General features: G+C 47.5%; 1 protein-coding gene across 1 annotated transcript in view; it reads left to right on the forward strand.

Moving 5' to 3' along the window:
* The window catches only part of LOC143933464 (phospholemman-like), a 104,852-nt gene extending 97,628 nt beyond the window's left edge, over nucleotides 1-7,224 (forward strand). The window contains exons 5-8 of the mRNA XM_077456369.1: nucleotides 221-257; nucleotides 1,555-1,604; nucleotides 4,564-4,605; nucleotides 4,895-7,224. Coding sequence (XP_077312495.1) covers nucleotides 221-257; nucleotides 1,555-1,604; nucleotides 4,564-4,586 — 110 coding nt within the window. The 3' untranslated portion in view covers nucleotides 4,587-4,605; nucleotides 4,895-7,224. The remainder of the gene's footprint in view (nucleotides 1-220; nucleotides 258-1,554; nucleotides 1,605-4,563; nucleotides 4,606-4,894) is intronic.
* Nucleotides 7,225-20,374: the final 13,150 nt, after the last annotated feature.

Consider the following 20,374-nt stretch of genomic DNA (forward strand, 5'->3'; position numbering starts at 1 on the left):
CCATTTAAGGGCTGAAGGGAAAGCGGTTGGGCATACAGTAAAAATGTGGCTCATCTGCGTACTTTTTTCTGCCCCCCAACCACAATCCTAAAATCTGGCTCCTATACTTTGAACACTCTCAGTCTTGATGATACATTGTATCTCCTGACAATCTCTTCTGTCTCCTCCGTCCAATCCTCATCCTCGTCTCACAACTTTTGTTTTTTGTTTTCTGTTCCAGGCAGGAAATGTCGCTGCAAATTCAACCAGCAACAAAGGTAAAGTGATCTTCCATTACCGCCCTCCAAGTTTTATTTCCCATTTGCTCTGGAGCGCTGCCATCAAAATATTTATTTATAAGAGTCACACATCCATTTTGTTGGCACATGCTCAGAAGACGATAAATCTGACCCCGGCCTTCCCTTCAGTCTTGCTCAGTTGTACCAGCTCCCCTCCTGGATTGAAACGTCTCCCTCCCATTTCACTGCACACTGTGAGCTTCTCTCAATGTGCATTACAAGCTGCAGCATGATGGATGGTGTCTGCGTCATTTCCTGGCTCGAGGACATCCAGCATCATCTAACACTTTTCTCCCCAGCCTGGATGTCCCCAGTCCCGCCCCTTTCATTCATTGGTTTTCAGTTCTGTCAATCATGGACTAGTCGGACATGGCTGCAATCAGCGGCATTGATAGGTCTACAAAAGATCTGGGGCTAGAGCCCCCTTGCAGCGAAGTAAAGAAAGTCACACGCTTAGGCGGCATACACATGTATAAAATACGTGTGTAATTATATATATATTAAATCAGGGTCCCAACAGAGGCCCCCCTTACATCCGGGTCCCCACAGAGGCCCCCCCTTACATCCAGGTCCCCACAGAGGCCCCCCCTTACATCCGGGTCCCTAGAGAGGCCTCCCTTACATCAGGGTCCCCAGAGAGCCTCCCCCTTACATCAGGGTCCCCAGAGAGCCTCCCCCTTACATCAGGGTCCCCAGAGAGCCTCCCCCTTACATCAGGGTCCCCAGAGAGCCTCCCCCTTACATCAGGGTCCCCAGAGAGCCTCCCCCTTACATCAGGGTCCCCAGAGAGCCTCCCCCTTACATCAGGGTCCCCAGAGAGCCTCCCCCTTACATCAGGGTCCCCAGAGAGGCCCCCCTTACAACCAAGTCCCCAGAGAGCAGTTCCTTGTATCATGGTCACCAGAGAGGGGGCGGGCAGTGAGAGATTATGTCATCTCTCTGCTGCCTGTGGCTGCACAGTGGAAGCAGAACAGCAGTGATGCAGGGCGGCCCTTGAGAGATGATATCATCTCTCTGCTCTCTCCCCGCCCGGCTCTCCCGTGCTGCCTGCCCACTCTCCGGTGCTGCCCGCCGCAGAGAGGCCACAGCCATTTCTGAGAGACTCGGGGCCTTGGGCCCCAGATTCAGGGCTATAGCCCCAAAAAGCCACCCCCTAGCGACGCCACTGGCTGCAATAGAAAACATTGTACATGTATAGAATTTGCAGCTCTGCTATACGGTTTAAATTGAATTTCAGACTTGCAAACCATTCAATAATCTTTCTTTCCTCTCATAGAACCGGGGAGCCCATTGAAGAGGAGGGAACTCTCCGAGCCTCCATCAGACGTATGTATAAGTAGAATGGGGGCTGCCTGTACAATGTTTATACTGTGTGAGCCTATATATTTACAGAATACTCTACTGCCACTGTGTTAGCCATAGTGAGCCTATAAAAGGGATCTGCCTTTAGGTTTATGTACATATTGTTTAATGTACAGAGAAGGACAGACCATAATAATAAATTTACAGTTCTATTTGGAGGCAGACACAACGCAGAGGACTTCCATTCACAGAGAAGTACACCTAGGAATAAATGTAATGGATACATTGTAGAGATATAGTAAATACTGCATGCTGAAAAACTGAAGGAGTGGGAGAAGGAAAGGAATAAAAAGAGATGCACAAAGAATAAAGGAAGAGTCAAGGTAAAGGGTAAAATATGAGAAAAAGGGCAAGGGAACCCCACCTGGATAGGATGACCACGTGTCCTGGATTGGCCAGGACAGTCCCGAATTTTGCAGGTCTGTCCCGGGTCCTAGACCCCGGGCGCCTTCATTCCGGGAAAATACAACATCCTGGAATGAAACTGACACAGCCACCCTGCAGAGTGCATTCTGCGCCCTGATTGGGCAAAGCTTTGGTCAATGAGGGCACAGTAAAAGCTGGTTGTTAAGGAGTGAAGCCGGGAAGTCGGCTGCTGCGTACTTTCCAACCGATGAGTTATCAGCTGTCAATGGGCTTCCCCGCTGACAGCTGAATAATAAAAATAAAAAATAGAAAAAACGGCATTGGACCCCCCCCTTTGGGTCTGGCATGGATTTTAAGGGAAAGCCCACACATAAAAAATAAATCAAATACTCCATACCAGGCCCTTATCCGAGCATGCAGCCCGGCAGGTCAGGACAGGGGTCCTGAACCATACCAGGCCACATGCCCTTAACATATAGGGGGTGGTGCTTTGGGGCATGGGGGGCTGGGGGGGGCTCAGTCCCAAAGCATAAAGAAATATCAGGAGAAAAAAAAAAGGATAAAATAAAGATAATGAATGGGGTAAGGGAAAAGATAATGAATGGGGCAAGGGGGTAAAGATAATGAATGGGGCAAGGGGGTAAAGATAATGAATGGGGCAAGGGGGTAAAGATAATGAATGGGGCAAGGGGGTAAAGATAATGAATGGGGCAAGGGGGTAAAGATAATGAATGGGGCAAGGGGGTAAAGATAATGAATGGGGCAAGGGGGTAAAGATAATGAATGGGGCAAGGGAAAAGATAATGAATGGGGCAAGGGGGTAAAGATAATGAATGGGGCAAGGGGGTAAAGATAATGAATGGGGTAAGGGAAAAGATAATGAATGGGGTAAGGGAAAAGATAATGAATGGGGCAAGGGAAAAGATAATGAATGGGGCAAGGGGGTAAAGATAATGAATGGGGTAAGGGAAAAGATAATGAATGGGGCAAGGGAAAAGATAATGAATGGGGCAAGGGAAAAGATAATGAATGGGGCAAGGGAAGAGATAATGAATGGGGCAAGGGAAGAGATAATGAATGGGGCAAGGGAAAAGATAATGAATGGGGCAAGGGAAAAGATAATGAATGGGGCAAGGGAAAAGATAATGAATGGGGCAAGGGAAGAGATAATGAATGGGGCAAGGGAAGAGATAATGAATGGGGCAAGGGAAGAGATAATGAATGGGGCAAGGGAAGAGATAATGAATGGGGCAAGGGAAAAGATAATGAATGGGGCAAGGGGTTAAAGATAATGAATGGGGCAAGGGAAAAGATAATGAATGGGGCAAGGGAAAAGATAATGAATGGGGCAAGGGAAAAGATAATGAATGGGGTAAGGGAAAGCCAGGGAAAAACAGAAGAGAAGGACAAAGCATAATGGAAGGGCCAGGAGAAAACCAAAAAAGGGCAAGGGGTAAAATAAGGAGAAAGAACAAGGAGTAAGCATAATGAAATGAATAAGCAAAAAGGATAATTAAATGGGTAAGGGAAAGGATAATGAGAGGGGGAATGGAGAGGCAAGGAATAAAAGAAAAAAAAAAAAGGGAACAAACCATAAAGGGCAGGAGAAAGGAAAAGGGCAACCTATAAGATAACAGGAAAGGGCAAGGAAAAGGATAAGGAAAGAGGAAATGGAAAGCCCCCCCCCCCAAAAAAGAAATAAAAAAAAAAACAGAAGAGAAGGAGAAAGCATAAGGGAAGGGTCGGGAGAAAAGAAAAAAGAGCAAAGGGCAAGATAAGAAGAGAGGGAAAGGATAAGGAAATGGGTAAGGAAAAGGATAAGGAAAGGGAGAATGGAGAGGCAAGAAATAAAAGAAGAGAAGAAAAGAAGGACAAAAGCATAAAGCACAAAAGAAAAGAAGGACAAAGCATAAAGGCAGGAAGGGTCAGGAGAAAACAAAAAAGGGTTAAGGGTAAATTTAGGAGAAAGAACAATGGGTAAGGGAAAGGACAATTAAATGATTAAATGAGTAAAGGAATGGATCATGAAAGGGAGGTAAGGAATAAAAAGAGAGGGACAAAAACTAAAAACAAGGCCTGGAGAAAAGAAAAGGGCAAAGGGTATAATAAGAGTAAAAGGGGGGGGGGGGAAGGCAATGGGTAAGGGGAGGAAACATGAAAGGGAAAATAGAAAAGCAAGGCATAAAGAAAGGAAAAGAATAAAGGAATGGGCAGGAAGGCAAGAAGAAACAACAGGGGGAAGTGCAAGTGCAAGTGGAAAGGGAAAGGCAAGGAGTAAGGGAGAGGTTACAATGAAGGAATGTAGTCAGGGAAATGGGAAGAAGAAAGCAAGAAACAGAAAGTAGGATAAAGCGGAAAGTGTAAGGAAAAGGCAATCAAAAAGAGAAAAAGAAAAGGGAAAGGCCAGGGCAGGGGAGTAGGATTACAAGGGGGAAGGTAAAAGCAGAGCACAGACGGGTAAGGGAAGCAAAGGAAAAGAAGAATACACAAATGTACCCATTTTTGTACTTTTGCCACGTGTACGGTTCTGATGATTTCCATGTAACATATTTTTCAGGTCTGTCCACCAGGAGAGTATAGCTCTGACCGGGACGGAGAGGTGAGACATACTATGTCCGCGCCGTATATATTTTTTTTGTTTTTTGTTTTAATATCTTCAATCAGAATCCTGCATTCCCAGCCCATAGCTCCTAGGATTCTCAATTAACTAGATGGCCCATCCCCCATTCGAACCAACCGGATCGTTCCAGGGCCGTGACTGGCTCAGTTCCATTGCTCCACCCAAGTCCCTTTAATAAAGATGGCGTTTCACTTTAAGGCGATGCATTGTGTGCTTAGACAAGTACAGTGGGCGGCGACTGACTATTTTTTTTTTTATCTATTGACAGCTGCGATCTCCCCAGGGGGGCCCGGACCCCATTACTGTAATGCTGCACATGTCCATTTGCTACACTTCCTGCTGAATAGAGAACCCGCCGTCCCCAACCACCAGACCACCAGAGAACACAACGCACGTAAAGAACACAACCGGCCGAAAAAGGGTTTACTGTACGTCACGCAACGTCCTCCACCACCAAAAAAAAAAAACCACAGAGGCGTCCAGGATTCGAATCATCCGCCTCCGCTGCCTTACGCAACTCATTTCACACTTGGAACCCAACAGGCTGAATTTGATTGGCTACCGTGGGGGAGGGGGGGCAACACAGACTTTTTGTATTCCAGGCAGCTTAAAAGGGGGTCACCCCACTCAAAAACCAACATTTTTGTTCTTTTTGATAAATACTGGAGGGTTAAACAACTCTTCACTCCAAGAGAATAGAGGATTTTTTTTTTCTTTTTGGGGAAAAAAAATGTTTTTTTTTTTTTTAAATAATGATTCCAATGTAGTTTGGAAGAAGAAAAGGTCCAAGCGTCAAGAGCACCTGTAGCCCTCAAAGCCCATTGCACCCCTAAAAAAGTCACCAAACGTCGCCACCGTTTTGCTTTTCGCAGTAGACCCCACCCAATGAAATTTGCCAAAAATTGTGACGTTTTTGGAAATCTCCAAAATTGCAGAAATTTAGGGAAAATGAAAAGCCAATTTTTGCTCATTCCCGGTGAGGTTTTCAATGCAAACCTTAATCCATTCACGCTTGTGCGACTTTGGGATGCAACTTGGATGTGACTTCTTGTCTTTCTGCAAAGTTGGACCCCACTGTTGCACGTACAACATTCAGATGAGACTTTCATGCAACTTTTGGGGATTAATATTGAAGTGTATGGCCCTCCACATCTGCATGAAAGGTCGAAACAAAGTAGTGCACGGACTGCTTTGAAGTCGCTGCGACTTTAAGGCTCGGTTCACGCTACTGCGAATTGGAATGCGCGTCCAATTCGCAATAGCAGGAGGTTGTGACCGGCTCTCTATGGAGCCAGTTCACATATCTCCGATTCGAAATGTGCACAGGGGTCCTGTGCGTCTTTTGGTCCGTTTTTGGTCCGAATTCAGCCCAAAAAAGACTTGGGCTGAAATCGGACCCCGACGCGGTGTACACGAACGCACCAGAACCCCTGCTGTGAGCCGTATGCAAATATAGTGTGGCGAACCCAGCCTTAGGTTATGCCTATATGAATAGTTATCATTAGAAAACATTGGGTGTGACTTGATGTCTTTGATTTCCAAAGTCGCATGACAAGTCGCACAAGACCCCATTCACACTTGTGTGACTTGTCGTGGGATTGTGGAGCCGCCACCTTCCATACACAAAAAATTAATTACAACATATTCTATTTTTGTTGACTGCACTGCGGTGTGAACTAGGGCCATTGGAATCCACATTAAATACTGTGCGTGCGTTTTTAGAGGCAGAACACAACCGCACTGGACTGCATCTGGTACGAACCAGTCCAGGTTCAGGCTATGAATGACACAGGAATCGTACCGCATTCCTGTGCAATCATATGTGCGGTGCGATTTGAGTCCATTCATATTGAAAAAAAAAAAAAACAAGTAGTGCCTGTACTAATTATAGAAACCCACTGCAGCCACATCGCATGGTCGTTTTGTACCGTGCGATCTGGTGCAGGCAAAACACACTGTGTTTGCAACCTGTGTTTGGAGTGTTAACATTGCACTGTACTGCAGATCGCAAGGGCATTGTAATTTAAATACGGTGTGGGAAACATGCACAGATCGCAGGTTTGCAACACTGCGCTCGGGGGGGGGGGGGGGAATCCCTTCTTCCTACCTCAGAACAGGTGTCCCCATTTAAAGATTTATCCTCCATTTCTGACAACGCGAAAAAAAAAAAAATCACATTGCCTGTCACACCAGTGTGCGCCCAATACAAATAAACTGGTGCTCTCTTAAATTTCCCTCCCCCATCATTGCATGCCCCAAAAACAGCGAGTGATCCTTAGAATCCCCTTCCCCTCCCCCCGCAACAAGTGCTCACAGGAATACACAACGAAAAAAAAAAAAAAATGTTACATAATGTATATAGGAAATCATAAACGATAAAAACGTCCAGATTGATTTGGATTAATATATAAAATGTAAGAAATCCAGATGAAGAAATGTACAGAAAAGTATTTTACGTCACTTGTAATCCAACGATACAAAAGTCGCGATATCAGAAGAGAAAACGTTTAATAATATTAAAGGAAAAATGCTTTTATCAATAGTGACAGACTACAAATCTGTAGAATATAATGTAATAAAAAGGAAACATTTTTGGAACGATTCTTGTAGCTTTTTTATTTCTTAAATCATGCTTTTATTTATCTATGTATTTTTTATTTATTTTATTTATTTAATCTATTTATTTATTTATTTATTTTTATTTTTTTGTAATGAAAAGAAATCAGTGTGAACCCAATCATCAGCGTTGAAGTCTGCAGTTTGGTCTGTAGTTATATAATTAATCTTTTTTATTTTTATTTACTTTATTTATATTTTTTGTCATGAAAAGAAGCCAATGTGCACCCAATCATCAGTGTTGATGTCCACCCAGGCCGGTCTGTATTTATACAAATCATTTATTTATCTATTTAATTTTTTATTTTTTTATTTTTTTTTATCTATAAAATAAGTATTTAGTGTGGATTTATAAATAATTCATCTTTTTATTTTTATTTACTTTATTTATATTTTTGTCATGAAAAGAAGCCAATGTGCACCCAATCATCAGTGTTGATATGTGCAGTTTAGCCTGTATTTAATTTATTTTATCTATTTATTTTTATTTATTTTATCCATTTTATTTACGTTTTGTTTATTTTATTTTTTTTTGTAACGAAAAGAAGCCAATGTGCACCGTCTAGTCTGTATTTATATAATGCATTCATTTATTTAATCCATTTATTTATGTTGTGTTTATTTTTTTTGTAATGAAAAAAGAAACCAATGTGCATCCAATCATCAGTGCTGATGTCCTCAGTCTGGTCTGTATTTACATAATTAATTTATCTATTTATTTTTTGTTTATTTTATCTATTTATTTTTGTTTGTTTATTCTTTTGTCATGATAAAAAAAAAGCCAATGTGCACCCAATCATCAGCATTGATGTCCGCAGTCTGGTCTGTATTGGGCTGGTACAGAGTTCCTTCGCTTTCTTCCTTCTCCTTCCCCCACAGCCATTCAACAACAACGTGGCTAGCAAGGGGAGGGCCGCATTGCATTGCAGTGGAGTGTAGAGGGGGCGTCGGCCTCCCATCCCCGTCTCGGGATTGGTCTGGAGCTGGATGAGCGCTGGCGATCAACACAGCGGTCTCCTTGCTAGCTGCGTTGTCAGAGGGGAGGTGCTGATCTGTAAAAGCCATAGAGCCCAGTACCGGGACTGGTTCATTCAGCGCCCAGTGTACGTATGTGGAGCGGCACCCCCCTCCCCCGTTGCTAATGAGTTGTCATCCAGCTGGGGTCTCGGAATAAACCTAAACTTTTAAAGTTACACTGCCTTTCTGTTTGTCTGATGCCCCTTTTAATAGCCGGGTATCAGCCAATAGGACAAGGAGTTATAGGGTTACAATAACAATATGGAACAGCAATTTTTAATGTCATTCAGGGTGAAGCTTATAGTTACGGTGCATCTGGAAAGCATTCACAGCGCTTCACTTTTTCCACATTTTGTTATGTTACAGCCTTATTCCAGAATGGCTTCAATTCATTATTTTCCTCAAAATTCTACAAACAATTCCCCATAATGGCAACATGAAAAAAGTTTGTTTGAAATCTTTGCAAATTTATTAAAAAGAAAAAAAATCCCAAGTACATAAGTATCACGGACTCCTCCCCTGTACACAAGTATCACGGGCTCCTCCCCTGCACACAAGTATCACGGGCTCCTCCCCTGTACACAAGTATCACGGGCTCCTCCCCTGTACACAAGTATCACGGGCTCCTCCCATGTACACAAGTATCACGGGCTCCTCCCATGTACACAAGTATCACGGGCTCCTCCCATGTACACAAGTATCACGGGCTCCTCCCATGTACACAAGTATCCCAGGCTCCTCCCATGTACACAAGTATCCCAGGCTCCTCCCATGTACACAAGTATCCCAGGCTCCTCCCATGTACACAAGTATCCCAGGCTCCTCCCCTGTACACAAGTATCACGGGCTCCTCCCATGTACACAAGTATCATGGGCTCCTCCCATGTACACAAGTATCCCAGGCTCCTCCCATGTACACAAGTATCACAGGCTCCTCCCATGTACACAAGTATCACAGGCTCCTCCCATGTACACAAGTATCACAGGCTCCTCCCATGTACACAAGTATCACAGGCTCCTCCCATGTACACAAGTATCACAGGCTCCTCCCATGTACATAAGTATCACAGGCTCCTCCCATGTACATAAATATCACAGCCTTTGCCCAATACTTTGGTGAAGCTCCTTTGGCACCAATTACAGCAATTACGCACCAATTACAGAAAGTCTTTCTGAGTATGATGCCACAAGCTTAGCAAACCTATTTTTGGGCAGTTTCTCTCCCATTCTTCTTTGTAGGACCTCTCAAGCTTCATCAGGTTGGATGGGGAGCGTCGGGGCACAGCCATTTCCAGATCTCTCCAGAGATGTTCAATTGGGTTCAGGTCCGGGCTCTGGCTGAGCCACTCCAGGACATTCACAGAGTTGTCCCGTAGCCACTCCATTGTTTTCTTGGCAGTGTGCTTAGGGTTGTTGTCCTGTTGGAAGATGAACCTTCGCCCCAGTCTGAGGTCCACAGAGATCTGGAGAAGGTTTTCTTCAAGGATGTCTCTGTACATTGCTGCATTCATCTTTCTCTCCATCCTGACTAGTCTCCCAGGTCCTGCTGCTGAAAAAACATCCCTACAGCATGATGCTGCCACCGCCATGCTTCACTGTAGGGATGGTATTGGTCAGGTGATGAGTGGAGCCTGGTTTCCTCCAGACATGACCCTTGCCATTCAGGTCAAAGAGTTCAATCTTAGTTTCATCAGACCAGAGAATTTTGTTTCTCATGGTCTGAAAGTCCTTCAGGTGCCTTTTGGAAAACCCCAGGTGGGCCGTCATGTGCCTTTTACTGAGGAGTGGCTTCCGTATGGCCACTCTACCATACAGGCCTGATTGGTGTAGTGCTGCAGAGATGGTTGAACTTCTGGAAGATTCTCCTCTCCAGAGAGCTGACCCTCTGTCGGAGTGACCATCGGGTTCTTGGTCACCTCCCTGACTAAGGCCCTTCTCTCCCAATCACTTAGTTTGGCCGGGTGGCCCGCTCTAGGAAGAGTCCTGGTGGTTCCAAGCTTCTTCCATTTATGGATAATGGAGGCCACTGTGCTCATTGAGACCTTCAATTCTGCAGAATTTTTTCTGTACCCTTCCCCCGATCTGTGCCTCCATACATTGCTGTCTTGGAGGTCTACAGACAATTCCTCGCACTTCATAGCTTGGTTTGTGCTCTGACATGCACTGTTAACTGTGGGACTGTTTATGGACAGGTTTCCAAATCATGTCCAATCAACTGAATTTAGCACAGGTGCATACTTGCCAACAGTCCCGATTTTCCCGGGACAATCCTGATAAGACCCTCGTCCGGATCCGAGTGAGTTCCGATCAAAATCCCCGGATTTTGCTTTTGTCCCGTGCATTAGGACTTTATTTGGCACTGGCCACAGCTTCTGACTCTGATAATATGACTGCAAGATCTCTTTCCCCGTGTGTTCAGTGGAGAGGGGAGGGGCATCTGATCCGTGCAACTAATCGGCCTCTCTCGAGTGTACAAGTAGACAATTCTCTTGTACACTGAAGCCGGTTAGCTGCATGGATCAGAGGCCCCTCCCCTCTCCACTGAACACACAAGGGAAAGAGACCTGCCTACAAAATGGAGCTGCCGCCAACCCTCTGCCCTGTGGCCTGCTGCTGTGTCCAATGAGAGGCAGAGCCAAGGGACTCTTCTAGGGGCACCTGGTGTAAGGAGGGATTCTGCTGGGGATGCCCGATGTAAGGGGGGACTGCGCTGGGGATGCCTGATGTAAGGGGGGACTGCGCTGGGGACGCCTGATAGTTTCATAGTTCGTAAGGTTGAATAAAGACACCAGTCCATCCAGTTCAACCTGAGTGTGTGTCTACAATTGTCCCTATCCCTGTACATTGCACACTCACGTTGGTGCCTACCCTCAAGTAGCCCACAATCCAAGGTCCCCATTCATATACTATGGCCAATTTATTTTTATTTTTTTTGGACAGAAGCCAATTCACCTACCTGCATGTCTTTGGATTATGGGAGGAAACCGGAGTACCCGGAGGAAACCCACGCAGGCACAGGGAGAACATGCAAACTCTAGGCAGGTAGTGTCGTGGTTGGGATTCTAACCAGGGGGACTGTGCTGGGGACACCCGAAGTAAGGGGGGACTGCGCTGGGGACGCCTGATGTAAGGGGGGACTGCGCTGGAGATGCCTGATGTAAGGGGGACTGCGCTGGGGACGCCTGATGTAAGGGGGGAATCTGCTGGGAATGCCTGGTGTAAGGAGGAACTCTACTGGGGCACCAGATGCAAGGAGGGACTCCGCTGGGGGCACCTGATGGCACATGTCGTGGCAACTATCATGCTCAGGGCTCCTACTGATTCTGCATTACGAGTTGAACCATTTTATTTTATATTAATGTAATAATAGAAATAATGCGCTTCAGTCATCCTGTCACCATAACAACCATGGTGCCGGGATGATTGAAGCAACAACACCAGGTGTTTGGATTATCTTTATCTCCCGATTGTTAAACTTTCTAGAATACACATATTTCTATTGTGGTGTAGGATCTGGGCCTGCTGTCCCTCCATCCCTCTTTCTTTCCTTCCTTCTCTCTCCTTCCCTCCATATTGCTTTCTTTCTTTCTCCCGCCATCCCTCGTTTATCTCAGACCCAAACCAAAACCCCTTTGAACCACACCCCCTTTAAGACACGTCCAATATTTTGTTTCAACCGCTTTGCGTGCCACATTTTTCTTTCCACACTACACCACGCCCACAAACAAATGCTCCGCCGTCTAAATATAGCAAGACTCCGCCTACAGACAAAAAAAAGCATCCCTATAAATTTTTTGACAATGTTGGCAACTATGCAGGTGGACTCCAACCAGGTTGTAGAAACATCTAAAGGATGATCAGTGGAAACAGGACGCACTTGAGCCCAATTCTGAGTGTCATGGCAAAGGCTGTGATACTTGTGTACATGGGAGGAGCCTGTGATACTTATGCACATGGGAGGAGCCTGTGATGCTTATGCACATGGGAGGAGCCTGTGATGCTTATGTCCATGGGAGGAGCCTGTGATGCTTATGTCCATGGGAGGAGCCTGTGATACTTGTGTACATGGGAGGAGCCTGTGATACTTGTGTACATGGGAGGAGCCTGTGATACTTGTGTACATGGGAGGAGCCTGTGATACTTGTGTACATGGGAGGAGCCTGTGATACTTGTGTACATGGGAGGAGCCTGTGATACTTGTGTACATGGGAGGAGCCTGTGATACTTGTGTACATGGGAGGAGCCTGTGATACTTATGTACATGGGAGGAGCCTGTGATACTTATGTACATGGGAGGAGTATGTACACGGGAGGAGCCTGATATACTTATGCATATGAGAGGAGCCTGTGATGCTTATGTCCATGGGAGGAGCCTGTGATGCTTATGTCCATGGGAGGAGCCTGTGATACTTGTGTACATGGGAGGAGCCTGTGATACTTGTGTACATGGGAGGAGCCTGTGATACTTGTGTACATGGGAGGAGCCTGTGATACTTATGCACATGGGAGGAGCCTGTGATACTTGTGTACATGGGAGGAGCCTGTGATACTTATGCACATGGGAGGAGCCTGTGATACTTATGCACATGGGAGGAGCCTGTGATACTTGTGTACACGGGAGGAGCCTGTGATGCTTATGCACACGGGAGGAGCCTGTGATGCTTATGCACATGGGAGGAGCCTGTGATGCTTATGCACACGGGAGGAGCCTGTGATGCTTATGCACACGGGAGGAGCCTGTGATACTTATGCACACGGGAGGAGCCTGTGATACTTATGCACACGGGAGGAGCCTGTGATACTTATGCACACGGGAGGAGCCTGTGATACTTATGCACACGGGAGGAGCCTGTGATACTTATGCACACGGGAGGAGCCTGTGATACTTATGTACACGGGAGGAGCCTGTGATACTTATGCACACGGGAGGAGCCTGTGATACTTGTGTACACGGGAGGAGCCTGTGATACTTGTGTACATGGGAGGAGCCTGTGATACTTATGCACATGGGAGGAGCCTGTGATACTTATGTACATGGGAGGAACCTGTGATACTTGTGTCCATGGGAGGAGCCTGTGATACTTGTGTACATGGGAGGAGCCTGTGATACTTGTGTACATGGGAGGAGCCTGTGATACTTGTGTACATGGGAGGAGCCTGTGATACTTGTGTACATGGGAGGAGCCTGTGATACTTGTGTACATGGGAGGAGCCTGTGATACTTGTGTACATGGGAGGAGCCTGTGATACTTATGCACATGGGAGGAGCCTGTGATACTTATGCACATGGGAGGAGCCTGTGATACTTGTGTACATGGGAGGAGCCTGTGATGCTTATGCACACGGGAGGAGCCTGTGATACTTATGCACACGGGAGGAGCCTGTGATACTTATGCACACGGGAGGAGCCTGTGATACTTATGCACACGGGAGGAGCCTGTGATACTTATATACACGGGAGGAGCCTGTGATACTTATGTACACGGGAGGAGCCTGTGATACTTATGCACACGGGAGGAGCCTGTGATACTTATGCACACGGGAGGAGCCTGTGATACTTATGCACACGGGAGGAGCCTGTGATACTTATGCACACGGGAGGAGCCTGTGATACTTATGCACATGGGATTTTTTTCCTTTTTCATTTTTAATAAATTTGCAAAGAATTCAAACAGACTTTGTCATTATGGGGGATGGTTTGTAGAATTTTGAGGAAAATAATGAATTTAATCTGTTTTGGAATAAGGCTGTAACATAACAAAATGTGGAAAAAGTGAAGCGCTGTGAATGCTTTCCGGGGGCGCTGTAAAACTCTGTATTGTATTGGCTGAAAATACACGATGGTTTCTCATGAAAAAATAAATAAAAACTGCAATGCGTTTTCTATCTCAGACTCCCCACCCTCTCCTCTCGTGACTCTCGCTGAATTCAGCTCATTTAGATGATGTGTGATGTGAGATAATGAAGACACAGAGATCCCGGGATCAGGCCATGTGCTCTTCACTCTCACCACTTCCCACATGTAGGTCACAGGGACATGCCTTCCCATTTAAAGGGCGTGTCAGCCCAAAATCTGCTTTTCTGTATGTTTGGCGTCACGCCTCACCGAATCCAGCTTTCCTAAGTAAATCATTTTTGAGTACTCCGTTACAAAGTTTCTTTCCTGGAGATCCTGCCAGTAACAGCACCGCCTGCTGTAGACTGACAACGCTAAGGGGGAGTGTCTCGAACATTCGCACAGCTGTCACCAATGATAATTGCGCCATCTAGTGGCCATAATTAATAATCGCACCATGATGAAGCATACGGACATCTCTGGGAAGGGACAGGATGGACTCCCAAAGACCAGAACAGGGACAAGGGGTGGGCAAGACGGAAAGCTACCCCGGGCACAAGGAAGCAAAGAATAGATGTAACACCCATGTATGTATTAACAGTGGGGGCAGGGCTGTCTTAATAGCATCATGGGCCCCTGGACAAAGTAATGCTCTGGGGCCCCTACCAGCCTGCCCCAATTTATGCCCCTACTGTCAAGAGTTAAAGTATAATTAAGTATAAGTTGATAGAATTAAACATATGTCTATTAGTACTTTAAATAAAGTCAATAAAAAAAAAAAAAAAAAAAGACTAATGAAACACAAAAAAGAGCACAGTACGGGAGGGGGCAGAAGGGCATAGTACAGGGAGAGTCTGGAGGGCACAATACAGGTTCTGGGAGGTACAGGGGGAGTCAGGAGGGCACAATACTGGGATCAGGAGGGCACAGTACAGGTTCTGGGAGGTACAAGGGGGGAGTCAGGAGGGCACAATACTGGGATCAGAAGGGCACAGTACAGGTTCTGGGAGGTACAAGGGGGGAGTCAGGAGGGCACAATACTGGGATCAGGAGGGCACAGTACAGGTTCTGGGAGGTGCAGGGGGAGTCAGGAGGGCACAATACTGGCTCAACACAAAGAGCACAGTACAGGGGGAGTCCAAAGGGCACAACACTGGAATCAGGAGGGCACAGTATAGGTTCTGGAAGGTACAGGGATAGTCAGGAGGGCACAATACTGGGATCAGGAGGTAACAATACAGGTTCTGGGAGGTACAGGGGGAGTCAGGAGGGCACAATACTGCCTCAACACAAAGGGCACAGTACAGGGGGAGTCCAAAGGGCACAACACTGGAATCAGGAGGGCACAGTATAGGTTCTGGAAGGTACAGGGATAGTCATGAGGGCACAATACAGGTTCTGGGAGGTACAGGGGGAGTCAGGAGGGCACAAATACTGGGATCAGGAGGGCACAGTACATGCTCAACATAAGGGGCACAGTACAGGGTTAGTCAGGAGGGCACAATACAGGTTCTGGGAGGTACAGGGGGAGTCAGGAGGGTACAATACTGGTTCAACACAAGGGGCACAGTACAGGGAGAGTCAGAAGGGCACAATACCGGAATTAGGAGGGCACAGTACAGGTTCTGGGAGGTACAGGGGGAGTCAGCAGGGCACAATACTGGTTCAACACAAGGGGCACAGTACAGGGGGAGTCAAGAGGGCACAAGACTAGGATCAGGAGGACACAGTACCGGTTCAAAACAAAGGACACAGTACAGGAGGGGAAGGGGGGCAGAAGCACATGGTACAGGTGGAGTCAGGAGGGCACAGTAGAGGTTCAACACAAAGGGCACAGTACAGGGGGAGGGGTCAGAAGGGCAAAATACCAGGATCAGGAGGGCACAGTACATGTTCAACATAAGGGGCACAGTACAGGGTTAGTCAGGAGGGCACAATACTGGGATCAGGAGGGCACAGTACAGGTTCTGGGAGGTACATGGGGGAGTCAGGAGGGTACAATACTGGGATTAGGAGGGCATAGTGCAGGTTCAATACAGAGGGAAAAGTACAAAGGTGGGGGGGGGGGGGGGGGAGAGAAGAAGGACATGGTACAGGGGGAGTCAGGAGGGCACAATTCACAGTTCAGGTTCTGGGATGGTGCCCGGAATACGGCCATTACGGGACAGCTTAGTAAAAAGTACGACTGTCCAGACAAATCCGGGACAGTTGACAAGTATGATGTCATGCAAAAATGATAGGAGTGCCCATGCATTAAGACAACCATGAGTGGGGGAGGGGGGGGTGCAGTCGTGGATCCTTGCCCTGGGCTCTGGACAACCCTAACCCAGTAGTGCCAACGACGTCAGCACTGCGCAGCCAACCCCCGTGCCACCCGATTGGAAGCCCTTCCTACAGGCCTTGGGAATCTTAAAAGGGCCGGCAACGGGATAATGGGAACACAAGTGCACTAAATCTCTTAAATCAGTTTGGTCAGATCTGTTGTAAATGAATAGGCTCATCCATGCAACGCACGCCTTGCAGAAAAGCGCACATCAACACACATGCGTTGGTGCAGTGATTGCGCTGAAACTTTGTATCCACCCGGAGGGGTCTTCTGTACGGTGAGACCCCTGCAGCCGTTGTTCCTGTGTTGTAGGGCTGGGTCAAGGGGTGTGAAGGCGGGGTGGCTGCACTGGGGCACTGTAGTATCATGTGAGGTGGGGGGGGGGATTTGTGTTGAAAGGGGGAATTTAGGGGCATGGGGGATGTGTACTAGGAGGGGAAATTTTAGGGGAAGAGGTTTCTTGCTAGGAAAGGTTAATTTTTTTTTTGGGGGGGGGAGGGGAGTGGGCGCATATTGGCATGCTTGCCCTGGGCTCTAGATGACCTTGTCCTGGCACCGGTGAAATGGTTATGTGCATTTATTTCGGCGGTTTATGGAATGAAATATTTATAAACTGCATCATGACGATGATACAACGGGACGGACATGGGGTGGCAGCACCGAGTCAATGAAAGACGCTGATGGCTCTTGTGCCGGGGATCCTCACCGCTGCTGAATCAGCACCTGGGAGCACTGCAGACGCCGGCAGGAGAGAGGCCGCAATCCAATCTCGGCATCTGATTTCAGGCTCTGCTCGGGGAAATCTCTGGTCCTGTAATGACCCCGATCATCATATGGAGGGAGAGATTCCCCATCAATGTTACATTGTATCCAAACCAAAGAACAAATATGATACAGATCCCAGCTGACCAAGGCCGGGACAAGCAAGGGGTGGGCAGGAGGGACGACTGCCCTGGGCACTGTGGTATCATGTGTTGGGAGGGGGAATTTTGGGGGAAAGAAGGGGGTGAGAATTTTTTTAGGGGGTCTAAAAGTGGTGATTTGGGGGTATTTGTGTTGAGGGGGGGGGGGAGAGGATTTGTGGGGAAAGGGATTTTTTTTGGAGTGTAGGATTTGTGCTGGGTGGGGGGCTTTGGAGTGTGGAGGGGATTTGTGCTAGGAGGGGAAAATTGGGGGGTAGGATTTTTGCTAGGAGGGGGGCTTTGGAGTGTGGGAGGATTTGTGCTAGGAGGGGACAATTGGGGTGTAGGATTTGTGCTAGGAGGGGTGTGTGTGGGGGGGGATTTGTGCTAGGATTGTAATTCGTGCAAGGAGGGGGAAATTGGGGGGGGTAGTATTTGTGCTAGGAGGGGGGCTTTTGGAGTGGGGAGGGGGATTTGTGCTAAGAGGGGACAATTGGGGTGTAGGATTTGTGCTAGGAGGGGGGTATGAGGGAGCATTTGTGCTAGGAGGGGGGTGAGGGAGGATTTGTGCTAGGAGGGGGGCTTTGGAATGGGAGAGGATTTGTGGTCAAAGGGCACAATTAGGGTGTAGGATTTGTGCTAGGAGGGGTGTGTGTGTGTGTGTGTGGGAGGGGGGGGGGGATTTGTGCTAGGATTGGAATTTGTGCAAGGAGGGGAAAATTGGGCGGTAGGATTTGTGCTAGGAGGGGGACTTTGGAATTGGGGGATTTGTGCTCAGAGGGCACAATTGGGGTGTAGGAATTGTGCTAGGAGGGGTGTGGGGGGGATTTGGAGGGAGGGGGGATTTGTGCTAGGATTGGAATTCGTGCAAGGAGGGGAACATTGGGGGGGGGTAGGATTTGTGCTAGGAGGGGGGGCTTTGGAGTGGGGGGGATATTTGTGCTCAGAGGGGACAATTGGGGTGTAGGATTTGTGCTAGGGGTGAGGGGGGATTTGTGCTAGGATGTGGGGGGGGGGGGGTTGTGCTAGGAGGGGTGTGGGGGGGGATTTGTGCTAGGATTGAAATTTGTGCAAGTAGGGGAAAATTGAGGTGTAGGATTTGTGCTTGGAGGGGGGATTTGTGCTGGGAGGGGAAAATTGGGGGGGGGTAGGATTTATGCTGGGAGGGGACAATTGGTGTGTAGGATTTGTGCCCAGGAGGGGTGGGGGGGGATTTGTGCTAGGATTGGAATTTGTGCAAGGAGGGGAAAATTGAGGTGTAGGATTTGTGCTAGGAGGGGGTTTTTGTGCGGAGAGGAGGGCTTTGGCGTGGGGGGGGGGGGGGGATTTTTGCTAGGAGGGGAAAATTGGAGGGTAGAATTGGTGCTAGGAGGGGGGAGGATTTGTGCTTGCAGGGGAAAACTGAGGGGGGGGGGTGGGATTAGTGCTGGGAGGATACATTTTAGGCGTGGAAAATTTGTGCTAGGAGGGGGTAATTTTTTTTTGGGTGGGGGGGATTTGCAGAGAGAGGAGATTTTGGAGATTAGGGAACTGGGGGGGGGGGATTTGTACTGGGAGGAGGGGGAAATTATACAGATTAGTGCCCCAATTTTTTATTTACATTTTTTTTTTGGGGGGGGGGGGCAGTTTGGCATGTGCTCTGGGCTTTAAATGACCTTGCCCCGACACTGTAGCTGACCAGTCTTGAAATGTGGTGGCTGCATTAGTCTTCTTTTTTTTAGCCTTGTGTTCCTTTATTTTCACCTGGTGATCCCGCCAGTAAGGCGCATGTTGAAAAAAAAAAGGCCTTTAGCTCTCGAGCAGGAAATTCATTTTAACGACCAGAATAAATGATTATTCTGGCCAATGAAATGAATTAATGCCGAAGAACCCGCCGCGTCTAAATGAGTTGCGCATCAAGAGCTCTTTCTACCAAAACGCCGCAGCCCGGGGGTGGGGGGGGGGGGGGGGGTCGAGGTGCCCGGGGCAGACGGGGAAACATCCCGTGTATATGAGGTCTGATAATTCCTCCATGTTCATCTCACCATTTATGTACGGCGCAAATTGGTCAGGCGCTTTTTTTTTTGCTAATCTCATTACGGTCAGAACACAGGAGGACAGATCAATATTTGACTTCCTGAGCAGGGCGCTGATTTATGCCGAGCCAGGACTTTGGACCCCGTCAGCGGTTTCCCGCAAGAAGGAGTTCCACCGAGCAAAACGTCAAATCGACTCGCCCCTCCCCCGACACCACGCTAGTTTGTAAAAAAACAGATCTTTCCTTTTTTTTTATTCTGGTGTTGGCAAAAAAAAAATGGATGGGAGAATTGTATATAAATAGTGGAAATATGCATTTTTTTTTTTATTCTGTCCTTTGCAAACACAGATTCTCAATGGGATTTAGGTCTGGACTGTGACTGGGCCATTCTAACACATGAATATGCTTTGATATAAACCATTCCATTGTAGCTCTGGCTGGATGTTTCGGGTCGTTGTCCTGCTGGAAGGGGAACCTCCGCCCCGGTCTCAAGTCTTTTACAGGCTCTAACAGGTTTTCTTCTAAGATTGCCCTGTATTTGTCTCCATCCATCTTCCCATCAACTCTGACCAGCTTCCCTGTCCCTGCTGAAGAAAACCATCCCCACCACATGATGCTGCCACCACCATGTCTCACGGTGGGGATGGTGTGTTCGGGGGATGGGCGGTGTTAGTTTCCCCCAGACATAGCGTTTTGCTTTTAGGCCAAAAAGTTGAATTTTGGTCTCATCTGACCAGATCACCTTCTTCCACATGTTTGCTGCCCCCTCCCCCACATGGCTTCTCACAAACTACAAACAGGACTTCTTATGACTTTCTTTCTCCAATGTCTTTCTTCTTGTCACTCTTCCATAAAGGGCAGATTTGTGGAGAGACGACTAATAGTTGTCCTGTGGACAGATTCTCCCCCCTGAGCTGTGGATCTCTGCAGCTCCTCCAGAGTTACCATGGACCTCTTGGCTCTTCTCCGATGAATGCTCTCCTTGCCCGGCCTGGTCAGTTTAGTTGGATGGCCATGTCTTGGTAGGTTTGCGG

This window comes from Lithobates pipiens, unplaced genomic scaffold, assembly GCF_037356315.1.
Source record: "Lithobates pipiens isolate NorthernLeopardFrog02 unplaced genomic scaffold, aLitPip1_a1.2 Scaffold_27, whole genome shotgun sequence".
NCBI classification, from domain to species: domain Eukaryota; kingdom Metazoa; phylum Chordata; class Amphibia; order Anura; family Ranidae; genus Lithobates; species Lithobates pipiens.